The sequence below is a fragment of the Amaranthus tricolor genome, chromosome 2, assembly GCF_026212465.1.
Source record: "Amaranthus tricolor cultivar Red isolate AtriRed21 chromosome 2, ASM2621246v1, whole genome shotgun sequence".
Lineage (NCBI taxonomy): Eukaryota > Viridiplantae > Streptophyta > Magnoliopsida > Caryophyllales > Amaranthaceae > Amaranthus > Amaranthus tricolor.
This window is the reverse complement of record NC_080048.1, coordinates 1,204,609-1,222,858: the sequence shown is the minus strand read 5'-3', so window position 1 is coordinate 1,222,858 and position 18,250 is coordinate 1,204,609. Positions and strand designations below refer to the sequence as shown.

At 33.3% G+C, this 18,250-nt stretch overlaps 2 protein-coding genes across 3 annotated transcripts; both read left to right on the top strand.

The window, feature by feature from the left end:
• Positions 1-209: 209 nt before the first annotated feature.
• LOC130806985 (65-kDa microtubule-associated protein 3-like) lies at positions 210-8,010 on the top strand. 2 transcript variants are annotated; one of them, XM_057672257.1, is made up of 13 exons: positions 210-746; positions 3,126-3,236; positions 3,324-3,530; positions 3,919-4,170; positions 4,309-4,518; positions 4,604-4,759; positions 4,871-5,033; positions 5,110-5,261; positions 5,345-5,432; positions 5,855-5,928; positions 6,034-6,108; positions 6,220-6,463; positions 6,791-8,010. In XM_057672257.1, exons 2-13 carry the CDS (start codon positions 3,165-3,167, stop codon positions 7,273-7,275), a joined length of 2,178 nt encoding a protein of 725 aa, XP_057528240.1. In that variant the 5' UTR covers positions 210-746; positions 3,126-3,164; the 3' UTR covers positions 7,276-8,010. The 2 variants fall into 2 exon arrangements, with proteins under 2 accessions (XP_057528240.1, XP_057528241.1); XM_057672258.1 differs by having other exon boundaries at positions 4,871-5,030; positions 6,791-8,008.
• A 2,600-nt stretch (positions 8,011-10,610) lies between these two features.
• On the top strand, positions 10,611-16,806 carry LOC130806984 (AT-hook motif nuclear-localized protein 6-like). Its single transcript, XM_057672256.1, has 5 exons — positions 10,611-11,723; positions 13,225-13,292; positions 13,865-13,996; positions 14,952-15,113; positions 16,037-16,806. The coding sequence occupies exons 1-5, from the start codon at positions 11,369-11,371 to the stop codon at positions 16,367-16,369; spliced, it is 1,050 nt and encodes a 349-aa protein (XP_057528239.1). The 5' UTR covers positions 10,611-11,368; the 3' UTR covers positions 16,370-16,806.
• The last annotated feature ends 1,444 nt before the right edge of the window (positions 16,807-18,250 follow it).

The following is an 18,250-nucleotide window of genomic DNA, read 5'->3' as shown; positions in this document are numbered from 1 at the left end:
AGTACTTTTTAGTAATATTAATATTAATTAGGGAAAAATGTCAAAAACAAACCAATTGCTCCATTTGCTGAAAATAAATTCAACTATTGTTATTTTTAAATAAATCCACTTATTCAGTATAATTACAGCAAATAAACTCAGCTATTTAATTCTAATTACTTGACTTACAAAAAGCTCCGAAGAAGATTACACAATAAAAAGATTTATTTTCAGCAGATCAAACAAAAGTTAGTTTATTTTTCTCAATTTACAATTTTCCCTATAAATTATTGATATTGAAAATTATGGGGAGCCTACTGGTTGATAACTACGAACTTGATTCTCACCTCCTCCAACAAGGATAAATTCTTTTTTCTTTTGATTGTTGAGATTTTCCGGCCTACTCCAAATCAAAAAATATTATTAATATTACAAATACTTTTTATAATTAGAAGAATTAGTTTCTTACAAAATTAGTTACTTACCTATTTTATTTATTTTTATATTAATTAAATTCAATTTACTATTTATTTTAGTTCAATTTTCTCAAATAACCCATATTTCAACCGAACCAAATTCGAAAAAACAAGCTCATGTCCTTAATCTCCTCCCTCCTAACGGTCGACGACATTTGCAAAACTGCTTATGTCTCCCCATAACTTCCTAAATCTTCGTCGCCTTCATGATCTTCGTTTTCATCCTCTTTCTCTCTCATAATCTTCAAAAATTTTCCGAAATTATCCAGAATTTTGTTTCTGCCTAAAAAGGTTAGTATTTAATTTACATTTCATCATTTTCCCCAATTTAATCTGTAAAAATTGCTATTTTTAGCTTTTGTTTGTATGGAAGTTATTTTTGACTGAATTTTAACTATACAACCTCAGAAATCTGAAGTGTCCTTTATGATTATCTCATCTTAAAATGTTTATTGAAAATTTCGCTCATAATTTGGCAAATGTGGTGTTAAATTTGGATGTATTAATCAAATCGGAATTGGATATGGTGCTTTAATTTCTTTTTGTTCCACATCCAAATTAGGATTTCCGTACTGATTTTTTTGTTTAGATGTATGTAATCATGTAACTCTTGCTTCACAATTATGTTGAGAATTGTTGATGATTGTTTCTTTTAGAAAGCTTGAATTCTGTGTACTAGTATGAGTTTCATGACAATGAACATCTCAAACAAAATTTTAAGCCATAGTTGAACGACGAGCTAGTATACTTGTTAAAGCAAGTGCCAATGATCTTAATGATGACGTTAACTTTAAACATATAATCGAACATGCTTTGTCTCGTACTTTAGAGAGAGTCGATAAAGATGTGTCGTATGTGAATGGTTTGAAGTTTGGAACGATTGATGAGGGTTGCTTGATCGAGGTAACAAGTGGCAAGGAAGTCTGACAGTCGCTCGACCAAATGTGGGCTGCTCGACCGGTCGAGCGGGAGTGAGTGGGTCGAGCGAATGGTGCGGAATGAGACACTAGCTTCATTGGAAGCTTGCTCGACTGAGTAAGGTAGTGGCTCGATCGAGCGGTAGTCGAGCAGACTACATAGAATTCTGTTTTGGTCAGAATTTTTCGTGTAGTCATTGAATAAGTGCATTACTTTCTTGTTTATTGTGATGTTTATTACTATGGTTACTATGGTTATTAACATAGTTAATTGAGGTGTTACATGTGAGTTTATGGTGATTTATGAGGTATACTAAGAGTGATGAATACCTTGCCTATAAATAGGATTTATCACTCATAGTAACATTCACCACAAACACACATATTGTTGAGAGGGCTATAGCATTGTTAGAAACTTGAGAGTGTTCTTACTTTGCTTTAGTATTTGTGACCTTGAGAGATTTTTCTCAAGATAAGGGGAGATTTATTACATTGTAATTGTTGAATTTCAATCTAATAAAACTACATTTGAGGGGGAGGTATCCAAGATACCTCATAAAACACTTGTGTTCATCTTTACATTATATTTTTCATTTGTTTTTCATTGTTGAACCTCTTTGAGACTTACATTTTTCAATACTCTAGCACACCCTTTCACACGACAACCTAGAACTGTGGATGCAATACACGTCTGCATATGCTTGGCGCTAGCTAAACATTCCACTTGACAATGAAACAGGTGACCTTTTGTCGTTGGCTTTTGATACCACATCGACGAACCATCTCTAGCCAAAAGTTTAAGTTGATAGTTAGAACTTAGAAGCCACAAAGTATTTTAGATACCTTACCCTTATCATTTTAGTTAGATGATTATAGATCCTGATGAAGTTTACTAGTATATCATCTGATTATTATGCATATCATGGAATATATACTATGATTATTTACTGATTTCAACATAGTATTTAAGATGTTCTTCTAAGTAAATGATTAAGACTAAATAGTGAAAAATGAAAATAATGACACCATTAATGATTTGGTTTAGGGGGTTTACTTCATGGTTTTTGGTATTGATTTGTTATTAACCATACAGTTTTTTGGTTATGTTGCAAATTTTTTTTCTTGTATTTAAGAAGAGGAGAATATTTGTGCAAGTGTTCATTTTTCTTGAATCTTGACATTGATTTGCTGTTTTTAACCTAGCATTTCACATTATGTCATGAGTGGGTTCCTTTTGAGTGGCATCTTATATAATTAAAGAAGAGGAGGGTATTTGACTATTTGTGTAGGTTAACAAGAGTTGAAAACTTAGGTCATACAGGCAACATTAACATGGTTGTTATTGCTGCCATATAAGTCAACTATTTTTTTACTAGATATTACGGTGATATGAGTTTGGTTGTTGTTTGCGCCTAGCCACATTAAGTCAAATCTAGAGCTCTTCTAAGCAGAAATTGCTGAGTTATCAGATGGTTATGCTTAATTAAGATTTAGTTTTTCCCGAGTAGTTTGCCTCCCTTAGTAGGGTTTTAATTTTTTATTGTCGGTTATGGATGAACTTTGTATTGTACAATTTAGAAGAGCTTTTATGGCGCTTGCACTTGCATGATAATAAACACTGCATTCACACGTTGTATGTGCACTTGTGGTGTTCGCATACACGCTGCACTTATGTGCACCAGTCTTAACTGCAGTCGTTTCACTTTCTTATTTTGCTCTATTTAATTTGTGATTGCTTGCAATAATCCTGCAGAAGACTTACACTTTTGGTAGTTAAAGAGATTTCTTTAATATGGAAGGCTCACAGAATGATGCTCTTTTACAAATGGAAACTACTTGTGGGTCTCTTTTATATGAACTTCAGGTATGGAATGAGCTTATCGTATCTCTTGGATAATTATTTTATGTTTTTGATTTTCAAGGGTGGTTAATTTGGTTCCTCGTGTTTTAGACAATATGGGATGAGATGGGTGAGTCTGAAGCAGCTAGGGATAAGATGTTACTCGAGCTTGAACAAGAATGCCTTGAAGTATATAGGAGAAAAGTTGATGCGGCTAATCGCTCCAGAGCACAGCTGCGACAAAGTATTGCTGATTCAGAGGCAGAGCTTGCAGCTATCTGTTCGGCAATGGGAGAACTTCCAGTACATATTAGACAGGTAAAAATACTTGCAAATGCTTTTAAAGCATATTCATCTTTACTCTATCTAAAACTTGATCAGGTTTTTAAACTTTTAAGTTTCATTGCAAATTCTCCTAATGATGAATCTAAGCCACTTTTATTTTTAAAAAATTGCATGCTATTCTTGCCACTTACTGTTGAAGCACTTGGATTAAGAAGTTCATAGATTGTTAATTCATAAATAAGCCATGAGAAATTTGTGAAGGTTGAATTGTCACCAAGATCATGCATTCAGATCTACTTTTATTGATCCTTAATTTTTGATTATTTTCTGAAAATACAAATTGGATAAATTATTTCCTTGCCACAATGACATGTTTATATCTATAAAAGAAAAATAATTCAATTTAGTAAAAATAAGCCAGATTGAGCAAAAGGCTGGAAGTTTGAAGGAAGAATTTGATGCCATTCTTTTTCAACTAGAAGTGATGCGAAAAACAAAAGAAGAGCGGAGGAATCAATTTCTTGAGGTCATTGGACAAATTCAGAAGGTATCCACCGAAATTTGTGGATCGTCTGGATATGATAGCTCAAAGGCAGTCGTGGATGACAATGACCTAACTCTAAGACGGCTTGAAGAGTTGCAAAAACAATTATTGTCCTTGCAAAAGGAGAAGGTGCGTATGATTCTGGTTAATTATTGTTTTCTATTCAATTGAAAGTTTGATGTTTCTATTTCTATGGTTTACTAGCAGATAATTATTTATGTTCCTAAAACGTATTAATATTAGTTTTAATCGATCATCAACTTGCAGAGTGACCGCCTGAAGAAAGTCCTTGATGACCTTAGTGTTTTGAGATCATTGTGCTCTGTCCTTGGATTGGATTTTAAGGAAACCATCAGCATAGTTCATCCCAGTTTAGTTGACTCTGAGGAAAAACATAGTATAAGTACTCATACTCTTCAAGAACTTGAGTGTTCCATAAAGCGATTGCGAGAGCTTAAGCTTCATAGGAGGCAGAGGGTATGGAAGCGTTTTTTTAATGATTCTTTTGCCACAGAAAATTCTTGTTGGCTCGTATTTTGTGTTTTTAACTGAAGTTGTGCAGCTCCAAGATCTCGCTACCATGTTGTTGGAGCTCTGGAATCTAATGGATACACCAGTCGAAGAGCAACAAGCATTTCAAAATGTCACATATAATATTGCTGCATCGGAGGATGAGATGACCGACCCCAACATGCTTTCAGATGATTTTATTAAATATGTGAGCTGCTGCCAAGCCTCTTATCTGTATTAATTACCTAGAGATCTCAAGATGTAACTGGTAGTTAAGGTATAGTTGATTACTCTCTTATAAAAGTAACTACTTGTGCAGGTTGAAGTTGAAGTTTGTAGGTTGGAAGAACTGAAGTCTAGCAAACTGTTAGAGCTTGTCTTGAAGAAGAGGGCAGAGCTAGACGAAATTTGTAGGAAGACACATTTGGTTCCTGAATTAGATCACGAAATTGTAAATTTCATGGAGGCAATAGATTCAGGTAGTTGCTATCTGCACGTAGAATTTATTAGGTACATCATGCTTATTTGTTGTCCACAAAGCTAAATTGCTTGATACAGGAGATTTGGACCCTGCTTCTGTCCTCGAAAAAATGGAACTAGAAGTTGGCAGGGTAAAAGAAGAAGCCTTTAGCCGCAATGACATTTTGGAAAAGGTTGAGAAGTGGTTATCTGCACGTGTGGAGGAGGAGTGGCTTGAAGAATATAATATGGTAGTTCTTTACTAATGCCAAACTAGAGTTTTTCCCTTAATTTTCTTTGCGCTGTGTTAACCAATTATGTACTGCTACGTCAGGATGAGAACAGATTCAATCCAGGAAGAGGTGCTCATCGCATCCTCAAACGTGCAGAGAAAGCTCGAACAATAGTTAATAAGCTTCCAGGTAAAGTTTACCACTTTTCTCTTCACATTGGTTTGAATGCTTATCATACAAGAGACTGAAAGAGAATCCATTGAAAGACAAAATTTCTGGAATGAGTTCCTTGTTGTGATGTTGGATATATGCAATAATTACTGTGTACTTGTTATTCAGATAAATTTGTTTTTAAAGATTGGACCTGGAAGTAGGCTTCCAGGTTTGAGGTCAATCGGTTAAAACTTCTATGTTCGATGAAACTACAGGATACAGATTTCTTGCAACATCTTGAAATTTAACTGATGATTCAATACTGATCTTATTTACGTTTTATAGAATTAGCTAAGGAATTTTCCTATATGTGTGTCGAATATAGATGTTTTCCATACTTAAAAAAAAACCTAGTTACATGCAGTAATTCAATACTGATGATTTTCCATAAATTGTAGGGATGGTAGATGCCCTGGTTGTAAAAACTCAAAATTGGGAGGATGAAAGAGGTGTTGAGTTCCTTTATGATGGTGTAAGCATATACTCTTTGCAAAAAAAATGTGTAAATTATTGCAATTGTTTTCTTCCAACCTGAAAACTAATTTTATTGTGACACTATCTGGATATTATCAATCAGACTCGTCTTCTTTTTATGCTCGAGGGATACACAACATTACGACAGGAGAAGGAACATGAAAAGAAACGGCAGAGAGTATGAAGAGCATCAACTCTTGCAATTATTATTTCCTCCTATAAGTTGTTTCTGATTTATTATACAATGAAATGGATGTTTGTAAATCATGCATTACCAATATAATTTCAGGAACAAAAGAAACTTCAAGGGCAACTACTTGCAGAACAAGAGATACTTTTTGGATCTAAACCAAGTCCGGTGAAAACTGCCAAGAAAAGTTCTAAAATTCCTACAGGAGGAAACTGTAAAAGGATTCCTGTTGGAGGAATTATGGCTCAAACACCTAGGCCTAACTCATCTCAATCTGCTAGAACAACACCAAATCTACGTCCCTCCAAGAAAGATGATTACACTGGAGCACCTCAATCAAATAGTAAGTTCTTAAGATCTGTAATTTTTGGTACTTGTGTGGTGGTGTCAGACATGAGGGTATATGTCGAAGAATTAGACTTGCTACGTAACAAAAAGTTTCCATAATTCCAATCGAATGTGTCGAGTTTTTTTTCGTAGTGTATGACATTCCTTATTTCGTAACATGGTTTTGGTCCTTTTGGATACTGCTAATTCTCCTAGGCAAAAATGTTCAGCACCTTCAAATGATGGTGTGCTTCTTCTGTTTTAATGGTATTCTACAAGTTATGAATATTTTTCAAATTGGAACAATTATATATATCTTGGATTTTTCTCTCATTATTTGTAGTGATAAAGGCGTTGGATAAGAACTTCACATTTAATGGCCGTGACTCAGAGTTGGCTGTGCTACGAAGACCTCTGTCGCCCATTTCTTCAGCATCAGCAAGAGAAAACGAGGACTTGTATGACATTGAGAACTTCATCGTGAGCGACAATGTGCAGCCAATAGTCTCGAAACAACCGACATCCCAGCAAATACTTGGTACACCGTCAAAGATGACTGCTACTGCAGGCGAAGAAAACTGCACCCCAGAAGCAATTCACATCCCTGCATCTACAGCACCTTCAACAGTTTCCGCTCCCATGCACACATCAATGACACCTGCTCCTATTAGACAACCCGATTTCGATAATGGTACTAATTCAGTAGAAGAAACTGATGAAGATATCGAATATTCATTCGAGGAAATACGAGCTGGTTTTGTGCTGCCTAGCACACAACCAGTCGGGAATTTAGGTCTGGGCATGCCTAGTCCATGGCCCGGGTCATAAGATTAAAAATGCAATTAATTTAGAATTGCATAGCATAAAATACAAAAGAAGGACAAATAAGTCCGTTCAGCACATATAAAGATGAATATTCAACCTATCTTATCCTAGCATCTTGAATTTACCAGAGATATGTAAATATGTGGGACCATGAGACCAAAGAATCTATGAAGGTATTATAACCTCTTCCAGGATTGTTTTTTGTACGAATTACAATATCAATGTGACAACTAATTGTAGAGGAAGGGAGTAATTACTAGTCATCAGTATATAGTTTAACTCAAAATGATGGATAAGTCAAATTATAAGTTTTGGCTTATTCATCCTTTTTGGCAGTTGTAAAATGTTATGATATATTTTTTATTGCTATAATCTGTAAAGTCTGTAAAGAGAAGATATTCAGATCTCAGTATATTTAAATTAACTAAACTAATGTTGGTCTCTGTTACTGTAAAATTGAAAATTAATCTTCTTTGACCACTCTTAATCTTTGTCTTGATGCTTTGACTATATTGATTCTCCCTCTCTTAAGGAGAAGATTGCTAACAATCCTCCATAATCATAGCCTAACGGCTACGTTCCCCTATTAGCATATTAATCCTTTTTTATAATTATGTTGTTTTTCCTTTATAAACTTTTAAGATTATTTTCTTGTATTATGTGATATTTTAATTTATTTATATTTTTATATAAGATGTACTCTATTATTCATTTAATAAACAAACACTCTCAACTTTTACACTATCGGCTTTTATTATTTACTTTGGAAAAGTTGCTCTTAGTTATCTCATATAATAAATTAAGTGGTACGTGACCTCTCAAAACAAGTCGAGTTCTTTTTTTTTTTTCCCACATGAATTAACTGTCAAACTTCATACAAAATGTTAAAATAAAGTGTATAAAAATTAAAGTGAAAATTTTAGATGTTTTTTCTTAAAAAATTATTGTAAAAGATGATTTTATAAAAAAAAAATATATATTAACGAATTTACTCGCTTTTGTGTATTTTAAATTTTAATCTTAAAGATAATAAAATAATCTAATAATTTAAATTTTATTATACATAATTATAATAGAGATTTAAATCTCACCCTTTATATAACATATTAATCTTAATTTATTACTTGAGAGAAAAAGTTGTTTGGAACATTAGAAAGAGTTTAATTGGAAATTCCACCAAATAAGTAGGTGGTCATCACATGCCTAGTTAGCTTTGTTGGAAAATTATGTATATTATGTACACTTTGTTTGGCGTATACTTTACTTCATAAAATGATGTCACCAAGAGAAAATGAGGGGGAGAAATTTATTAGTGGTTTATTTATTAAATAATGAATGATTATTCACTTAAAAAAAATGAATAATTGTGATTATGACACATCTTTTAAAGGAATATTAAACAAATACCTTGACAAGATATTTTTTGATTTTAGCCGAGTAATTTTTGTTTAGGAAATTTCATGAAAACTTTTTGTAATGAGTATTATTTTGGATTTTATGGACATCATCATTTATGCCTTACAAAATTAAATTATTTATGAATTGTAAGTCTTTGCAATAGATTGTTAAATCAATTTTATATTGATAATAAATTAAAAGTCGAATACAGATTATTTATAAAGAATATAAATAAAAAAATTAACTAATAAAATATTACAAAGAAATAAGATTTTAGATTCAAATAACTTAAGTTTCTTATGTTTATAAATACAAATAAACACGCCTTTAAATTAATTGTTCATGAAATAATATGAACAACTTTCTATTGGATTAAATAGTGATTGATACACAACTATAGTTTCTAAATATCAATTCTTCTTGTGGCTTGCCACCAATAAAAATTATTAACAAAAGACAAGCTCTACACTTAAAGAAGTAATTCACTGAGAATACATCCATCAAATTTATATTCATATATTCGTTTCAACTGAAATGGATGCGGTATGAATTTATGAGGATACACATCCTATATTACTAAAGAGATAAAAAAATTCATAACCGCTTATGCCTCCAATTTGCCTTCACCGCCAAGTGTCTTGCTAAAGTGATGGCATAGTTAGATCTAAATTGACTACATAGGTGAACTACCTTGAAAATAGTAATCAGTCACAGCGCAAGAAAGAGTGCTCTAGATAAGTCGCATAGGTGAACTATATTTGAACGTTTTTAATAGATGATAATTACTAAATTAGATAGAGGAACTAATTTTTGATGTAAATATCACAATAATATTAATTATTAAGTGTAACTCATTTGAATTTCCTACAATTTAAAAATTACAAAGAGAAAAAGTGGATGAACAAGCACTTGAAAAAAAAACTTAAAAAATTAGTCGTTTTTATTTTGACTTAAAACCCCTTTTTAGCTAACTAAAAAACTATTTATCAAATAATACTTTTTGATTTTTTAACTAGTTAACAAGCAAAAAATTCAGTAAAAGTCAAAAACCAAAAATAAAAGCTAACTAAAAATCCTTTAGCAAACAAGAACGATATTTATGTTTTCTTAAAGCTAAGCAATCATACAAAACTTTTATAGAGTGAACCAAAAATAAATGGAGTCATCCAATATCTAAGAAGCACTTACTATTGAAATCTCCTTAAGTGATTGGTGTAACATTATATGACATCTTTAAGCAACTGTAAAGGAGACAAACACGATAAATGCACATTTTCTTTTCTTTTTCTTTTATTTTTTTACCTTTTGTTTTCCCTCCTCTTTTCTTGGATGATCAAGATGGATCCTTAAACAAGTCCCAACTCCTAAGGTACAGTACAACTGTACAAGAATGCCCTAGCCGCAAATATTGAACTTCAATTCATTCAACAAATTGAAAGAGATTCAATTTTTTCAATTGGGTTTTATTTTATTTTATTTTATTTTTTAGATATTTATTTAGTGGTAATTAATGGTAATTACTACTAATTACAAGGGTTTTTTTTTATTAGTAGCTTAATATCACTTTTGAATTTTTTATTTAAAATTTTTCCAAAGCACAAAGCAAGAAAGTTTGTAGTAGTTTGGAAAATTGGCATGCCTTGTTACATTAACTTTATAGCTTTTAATTTAAATTTAATTTGTAAATTTTGAAATAAAACAGTTTAATAGTTATATCATTTTTATTGACTGATTCATATCAAAATAATTAATTACAGAAATAAACTAATTATAAAGATTTATTTCATAGATAGTATAAGACCAACTGTAATTTAATTTATTAGATGTTCACTTTATTTGAGGTATTTTATTTTTTAAATATGGAAATACAAAAAAAAATTATAATTATTTACAAAATTCCTTTTTTGATATTTAAATTTTATTTACTTTTTTGTATAATCATACCTGCTTTATTGAATTCCCTAGACGGACTTGAACCATTTTCTTAACCATAATTAATTCTTCGTTTTTTGTAATTTAGATGGGTCTAATATTTAATTAAAGTTTCAATTTTTTTATTATCTTTGTATTTATTAATATTTTATTTTTCAATTTGTGGGGAAATTTTGATTTTTTTTCCTCCCTTTTCTTCTCTTTTTCTGCAAAACCCAGTTTCCAGAAAAATACTAGTTGGTGGTTTTTCAGACACTCCAAAAACTGGGTACTTTGGTATGTTGAAATTTTTTCTTTTAAGTTAAGCTTGATTTTTCATATTTTTGTTTTAATTTCTGTTTTTTTGTTCAAATGGTAATTATTTTCTAGAAAAAGCTATGATTTAGGGATTTCTGGATTCAAAAGCAAGGATCTTTCAAGCTTTTTGACTTATTTCTTTAATGTTTTAGATGGTTTAAGCATTTTCAGACAAAAGTTTTAATCTTTTGAAGTTTTTAATTAGTTTGGGTTTCTTGGTTGTTTCCTGATTTTGAGTTTTGGGTTTTATTTTACTTTTTAACCTTCATTAGTACTTGATCAATTTCATTTTCTTCTGCAGTAAATGCTGCTTTTCAGCTTAATATATTGTATTATTCTTGTATGTTTCAAATTTGAGATAGTTTAGTAAATTTCTGGGAATTTTTGGATCTTTGGGTTTTAGATTTTTGTCTAGGGCTTTACTGTTCTTCCCTTTTTTTTTTCATTGTAAGTTAAAAAAAATTAATGCATGGAGACTATTAGAGAGGATTTAAGTTCTGGGGTCTTAATGAAAAATGATGAAGGAGCTCAAGGTTTCTGTGTAGCATCTAGGGTTGAAAACCCAATTAGCCAACCAGGTGCTCCAACTATGGCAGCTACTGCTCCACCTGTAAGTATGGCAGTTCCAAATACTTCTTCTGGTATGAAGAAGAGAGGTAGACCTAGGAAATATGGCCCTGATGGGGCCCCGGCGGCCGCATTGTCGCCTATGCCGATTTCGGCTTCCATTCCCCTCACTGGAGACTTTTCAGGCTGGAAACAACCTAGGGCAAGGCCTTATCAAACCACAAAGAAGGCACAAAAATTGGAGTTTGAGAGTAAAGGTATTTTTAACCCTTGTAAAATTTAGGTATTGGGTTTTTGTTTTGTGATGGATTGGTTTACATTTCAATGTTTTTGTTAATGCTAGGTTGAATGTATGGAAGATTTTTCTTCAGATTCCTGTAATATGTTTTCCCTTTTTTGTTCTGCTTCCACCCCTTAAAGGATCATGTCAAAGTAGTATCTGAATTGATTCATACTTTTTCCGTTCCATTAAACTTGCTATTGATAATGACTTTTTTCCACGTAACATGCCACAATCGGTTCAGAGTATTTCACAACGGAGGAAGTATTTCATATGAATGAAATTGACAGCCTTACCAAATTCATGTACTTGTTCTTTTTAAGGAAAGTAAATGTGATGTGATGTGATGTTGTTTGGTTTGGGAGATTTTTAGATGATTGCTTAATTTGATTGAGTTCACATGGATGCAAATTGTTAATATCTTATGCTAACGATCATTCGGCGGAATTGAAATGTGATGCTTCAAGTTTTTGAAGTATGGTTAAAAAAGTAGCTGTATGCCTTTATGCTTTTGGGTTTAGATTTTTTATTGATATTTTTTATCCATTATGTATACTCTTTATTAGCAACAATCTTTCAATTTGATTTGTTTTAATTCATGCAACACACCATATAAGTTAGACTAAGGCATTGGTATTGTTGTTATTCCTCCATCATGTATGAATAAGAATAAAGTATCCTTAGTTTTTTAGGTTTGAATGGTATCAAGATGATGTTTTTCCGTATGTACGTCTTGCAATGATACATGAAAATGTTCGAAATTGAAGTGATGGCAAAGCCCTACTTAAAAAATTACAATAGCACTTTGATTTTGTCATTTGAATCATGGTCACAATCAAGAATAGGGTTGAGTACTTGATATATCTGTAGTGCGTTGGCTGTTTAATCCTTAGGCCGTTGCTAAACTGCGATTGTCAAAGCAAATGCTGATCAGATTGTAGCGACGTTTATCTTTGGAAAAATACAAGTGGGTCTGATAGATTTTATGAATTAGCATCATGTATTTGTCCTGCCGGTAATGGGGAAATTATTATATGATCCAATACACCATGCGCACCTCTCTTATTTTGGAAAGAGCTTCATAATACTTGTGAACACTTGCACTAATAAAGAGATAATGCTGCAGAGATTTGGCTTAATAATGCCAAAGATGTGTGAACTTTTTATCATTTATCTTATGTTCCTGTTAAGAGTCTTGATATCCTTGTAATGTTGGATTTATGACTGCGTACCCTTGCCGAGATGTCAATGAAGACTTCTATTAGACAGTTGTAAGAACATATGTATTGCCATTGATGGACATATGTGAACTCTTTTTCCCATCATATATGTATACTGAGTCATCGATCTATGTGCTTGTTTCAGTGCATATTTTATTTAATATGCCTCTAGGTTTACACGTTGTTACATATGGTTATAACTAAGAAAATACTTAAAATTTGGTGTGAGTTGATGAATAATAATTTGAAGTTATACAGGTGATCGACTTGCATATTTCGTAGGTGCAAATTTCACACCTCATGTGATCACCGTAAACGCCGGGGAGGTATGTTAAAGTTTTTTGATTAAACGTTTTTTTTAAATGGCTCATTAAAACATGTGCATTCTTTATTTATGTGAAGTTAGAGATGATGTTTGCTATTAAGGTTAATCGGAAACGATCCATTTGTTATTACAAGGGTATGGTCTTGTACATCTAACCCCTCAACGCCTGCCTAGGTGGGAGTCACTTAGTAATGAAATGTTGTAATGACCTGTTGTGAATATATTGTAAAAAAAGATACTCCCTTTTCTGGATAGCTTCTGTTTGTCGTAAGATCTTCCGCTGTTTTGGGTGCAATCTCTGTCAAGCATACAAAGTCACTGTCAAGGGGTGCCCTAGATTGAGTTTTTCTCGTGTTTCCCCTTTATAATGATTCATTGCATGTTTTTAATGTTTCTAGCCTACATATATAGGTTGTGATGTAAATGTCAATGTTGAAAGTTGGACGTAAATGTCTTACGCTTGCTATTTATCTCGTGTTTCGTAATTATTGTTTTTTCATCATTGTGGAAGCTGCAAAATTCCCGGCTGTATCTTTAATCGTTTACTGATTGTTTTTCTTATCCTGTCAATAGGATGTTGCAATGAAGGTTCTGTCGTTTTCTCAGCAAGAGTCCCGTGCTATATGTATCCTCTCTGCTAGTGGTTCTATTTCAAATGTTACCCTTCGACAACCTAATTCTTCTGGTGGTACTCTAACATATGAAGTATGTCGCCTTCTTCTTATGTGCTATGAGCTTCTTTGTTTGCTGGTGCTTTGAAATTGGTATTTCTTTTGGAAGTACATAGTATTGTCCTGTCGGGGGACGTGGGAGGATGGAAGTTTTGATTGCTTTTGTTGGTGCAACACGGCTATCTTTATTGTGCTAAGTGATCACTCGATAAGTGAAATATTTGAAACGTAGACATATTTACTTTTGCAACCCCCTATTACATTGTATACATGTTTGTGTACTTTTCGATTTTAATTAGCAACCGAATTGTCATGATGTGAATGTGGGTGTTATAGAATAATAAGAGAATTCATCCTAAAGACTAGTCTAGCAGGTAAGAGAGCCCATTTACTCTATAAACCCCACATTACTTGCCCATACAACTGATGTAGGACAAAGTCCCATAACCTTGTAATGGCCTCAAATCAATTCCATTACGTTTGAACCCCCATAAGTTTCAACGTCCTCGTTGGTCACGCTTGGCTCAACCCATGCCACCAATCCGAGCTAGATCCTCAGTGGTCACGACCGGCTTAACCCAAGTCACCATTCTGTAGGCCACCACTTCGAGTTGACTTTGTTGCCGTTGTTATAGAATAAACAAGATAACTCACCCAAAAGACTAGCATAGTAGGTAAGAGAGCTTATTTACTCTATGAGCCCCACATTAGTTGCCCATGGCCCCATGCAACCGATGTGGGACAAAGTCCCATAACTTTTTAATTGCCTCAAATTCATTCCATAACATAGGGTAATATTATGGAGCATTTGTGTACTTTTTTAGGACTTATGAGTTTTAAAGACACTAACATAACGGCTGTGCAATTACTGATTAACGTATGAGCCTGAGAAAGAGTGATTGATTGTCGTTAATCTATGCCCTTTGAACTTTGTCTAGGGTTTTTGTGCAGATTTTTATTTACTACTAATTGATCTTTTGATCTTGTAGGGCCGTTTCGAGATACTTTCCTTGTCCGGATCATTTATGCCCAGTGACAATGGCATAGTAAAAAGTAGATCTGGAGGCATGAGTGTCTCACTAGCAAGTCCTGATGGACGTGTTTTAGGTGGAGGACTTGCTGGTCTACTTGTTGCTGCTAGTCCTGTGCAGGTAAACACCGTAAGCCTATAGTTGTCTGTTTTCGCCTTTTATTTCTAATGGGTATAATGGCAAAGAAAATGATGCAAAAACGACAAAAGTTTTAGAACTTATGGACATGCCAAAGTTTTCTAAGAAAACTTTCTGGTAGATGACTACCAAAGACGGCGTTTTGATTTTCAGGTTGGTATGATCTAATGGCTACAACTTCAACATAACTTGGATGTTTTAGATTTGACTCCCCAATCTCTGTGGATGTACTAACATGTACATATGAGACGTGTTACACGATTTAAGTCTCTTGATGTGGATAGTTTCATCCTACGAGGGGGAATAATAATGCTTGATACATACTCCCTCGGTCCCTCTTAGTTTGCCTCATTTTCTATTTTATGCCATTTTACTTACTTTGTCTCATCTCCTTTTAATTTGGAAATGGACCCTACCACCTTTTAATCTCATCCAGATATTTATGCTCTCTTAGTGTCATCCACACAAGTCAATCTCTTTCCTCGTTTATTACCAAATATATTATGTTAAACACAAAAACTAACTCATATTCCCCTTGAAAACAATTCAAAACGAGCATGACTCACTGGGAGAGATAAGTATAAGTTATAGGCACAGGCCAGTGTAGCATAATTCGCTAGCTAATTCACTTTTTGAATTCACGATTCGCTCAAATTTGCTAAAGAATAGCCCAAAACCGACCATAATTGGCTTTTTTTCGAAATGCGATTTGCGAGGAGATTAATGAATCATGTGACACTGGTACAGACCTATGTGCTAAGAGGGTTGTGGATGTACTTTTTGGGTAAAATTCTGTATTGGGTGTATTTTTTCATCATTAATAAACATCAGTTTGTAGGAAAATCATCTTCCATTAACCAAGACATTGCTATGGCTTATGTTGGTTGTTTTAATTGAATCATCAGGTTGTGTTGGGAAGTTTCTTACCGGGCCACCATCAAGAGCAGAAGCTGAAGAAGCAAAAGATCGAGCCTGTAACCAATGTTATGCCTGCGATAATCAACCAAGTACAGCAGGAAGGTGGAGGATTTGGAGGTCAGAAGGTAAACTTTGCCTCCCCACCCCCCTCGTACCATACTGGCAACTTGTCCTCTATGAACTCGACCCATTCAACCCACTCCAACCAACACGACCCAATGGACCTCGAAGCTGACAATAACATTTTATCCTCGGAGGGGGATTCTGATGATGATCTTGACGATGACGACAGCCCTTCAAATCTCGAGATCTCCGGCTGAAATCTGACCTAGTTTTTCCACTCACATCTGTACTTGTATGTTTCGAAACGTAGTCTGTCCACATCCACACATTTACTCAACCGTTGTCGCTCTTCACACTTTCAAGGATTCGGGAAATCGGTGTAATATCAAATGTACCGTTTACAAATAGGTAATGTTAGCGTGACATTAGCTTCGGGTTTTTAACACAGGATGCTTTGGTTTGGTAGGACTAGTCAGGATTTGTAGTTTAGTTAGTACAGCTGATTTTGCTGTGAATTGTGTGGGTGTTTTGTGTATTACTGGATACTGGATTTCCTTAGAAACTGCAGATGTACAATGTCATGTATGACATGTATTCCTCTGCTCAACTTTTGTGGAATTATATTTATGCTCTTGTAGCAACTACTTATGCTGAGGTTTGAATTAGAATATAAATTATCATTTTGTTTCTTGTTTCTTTTCCTCCTCTTATCAGTTTTTCTTGTTAAAGTTCAATATGTTATAAACCAATGTATTTCATTTTGTAAGACATATGGTTCAACTTTCTCCAATGTTCGTGGTACTAATATGCATGTTTTGGTTCATAGTCCCATAAAAAAATAGTTCCTTTTGTATGAGGTCATCTCATCATGAGCATATTCGTCGATTAACAAGGGTAAAGTGAGCTACTATTTAGGGCTTTAAATTTTCAGGGTCTAAAATATAAATTTATATTTTTGCTATGTAATATAAGAGTCACACAAATTCTTCTATGAGACAGTCTCACTGTGAGATGTGCCCATACATGAGTAAATAGTTAACTAATTGAAACTATTAATACATACCAACATATGGACTTCGTGTTTAGAAATGTCTCACCAGAGATGGGACAAAAGTAGTGTTTTTTTATAAAATAGTTTAAGTATTAACAATAAAAAAACAAAAGGAGTACAAATTATTCGTTACGCCTTTAATTTTTAGGGTTTTATTTGTCTTTCGTTTTAGGGTCCAAAAATAAATTAAATGACCGTAGATTCACGAGACTAACCCATTATATAATTAAACGACCATGAATGCATACCCTCTTCTGAACTTGGGCTAAATTATACCAACTAAGATCCTCTCCATTACTTTTTTTTTCAATTACTCACTTCAAGATTTTGACCTCATTGACTAATTCAACTAACATTAGCTCGAATGAAAATAGCATATTAAAGCCTCCTTATATACAAACCATAAAGCATTTATGTCGTTGTAATAAGCATGTGCTGAAATCACTACTTGCATTAATCATATAAAAAAAATTATCACTTACTTTCAAATTCTAAAAATTAATTGTTGATTATAGAACACCATGACAGGACTACAATATCTTCTATATTCATCCAAGCATATTCTAGCTAATGCAAAAACATTATGTCTACATAAGAAACTTCATCTGCACACTTTCAACCTCTCTGCCTGCCATTCTTTATGAATCTTGCTTATGAAATCCTCAATGCGTATTTTTAGTTCATGATCATCTACCTCTTTTTCCTCTTGTTCTTCGATGAATACATTATCGATGGATTTTTTTCCGATGAATTCTTTGTCGATAAATTCTTCTTCGATCAATTCGTTTTCGATTGATTCTTTTTCGATGAATTCTTCGTCGATTGATTCCTTTTCCATTAATTGTTCATCACTTTTTCTCAGCTCTGGATCATTGTGATCTTCAATTGCTGCATTTTTTTCTGCAGAGCCTTTTTTATCACATTTTATAGTTTCCGAGGATGAATTTTCCTGAATTTGATCGTCTTTGACTTCATTGACATGATTCTGATATTCATTTCTGGTTGAATTTGAACTCAAAACAATCAGGAATTCATCAGCATTGCTTGGAATAGGATTTGAGTAGGATTTTGAGCGATCAATGAGAAG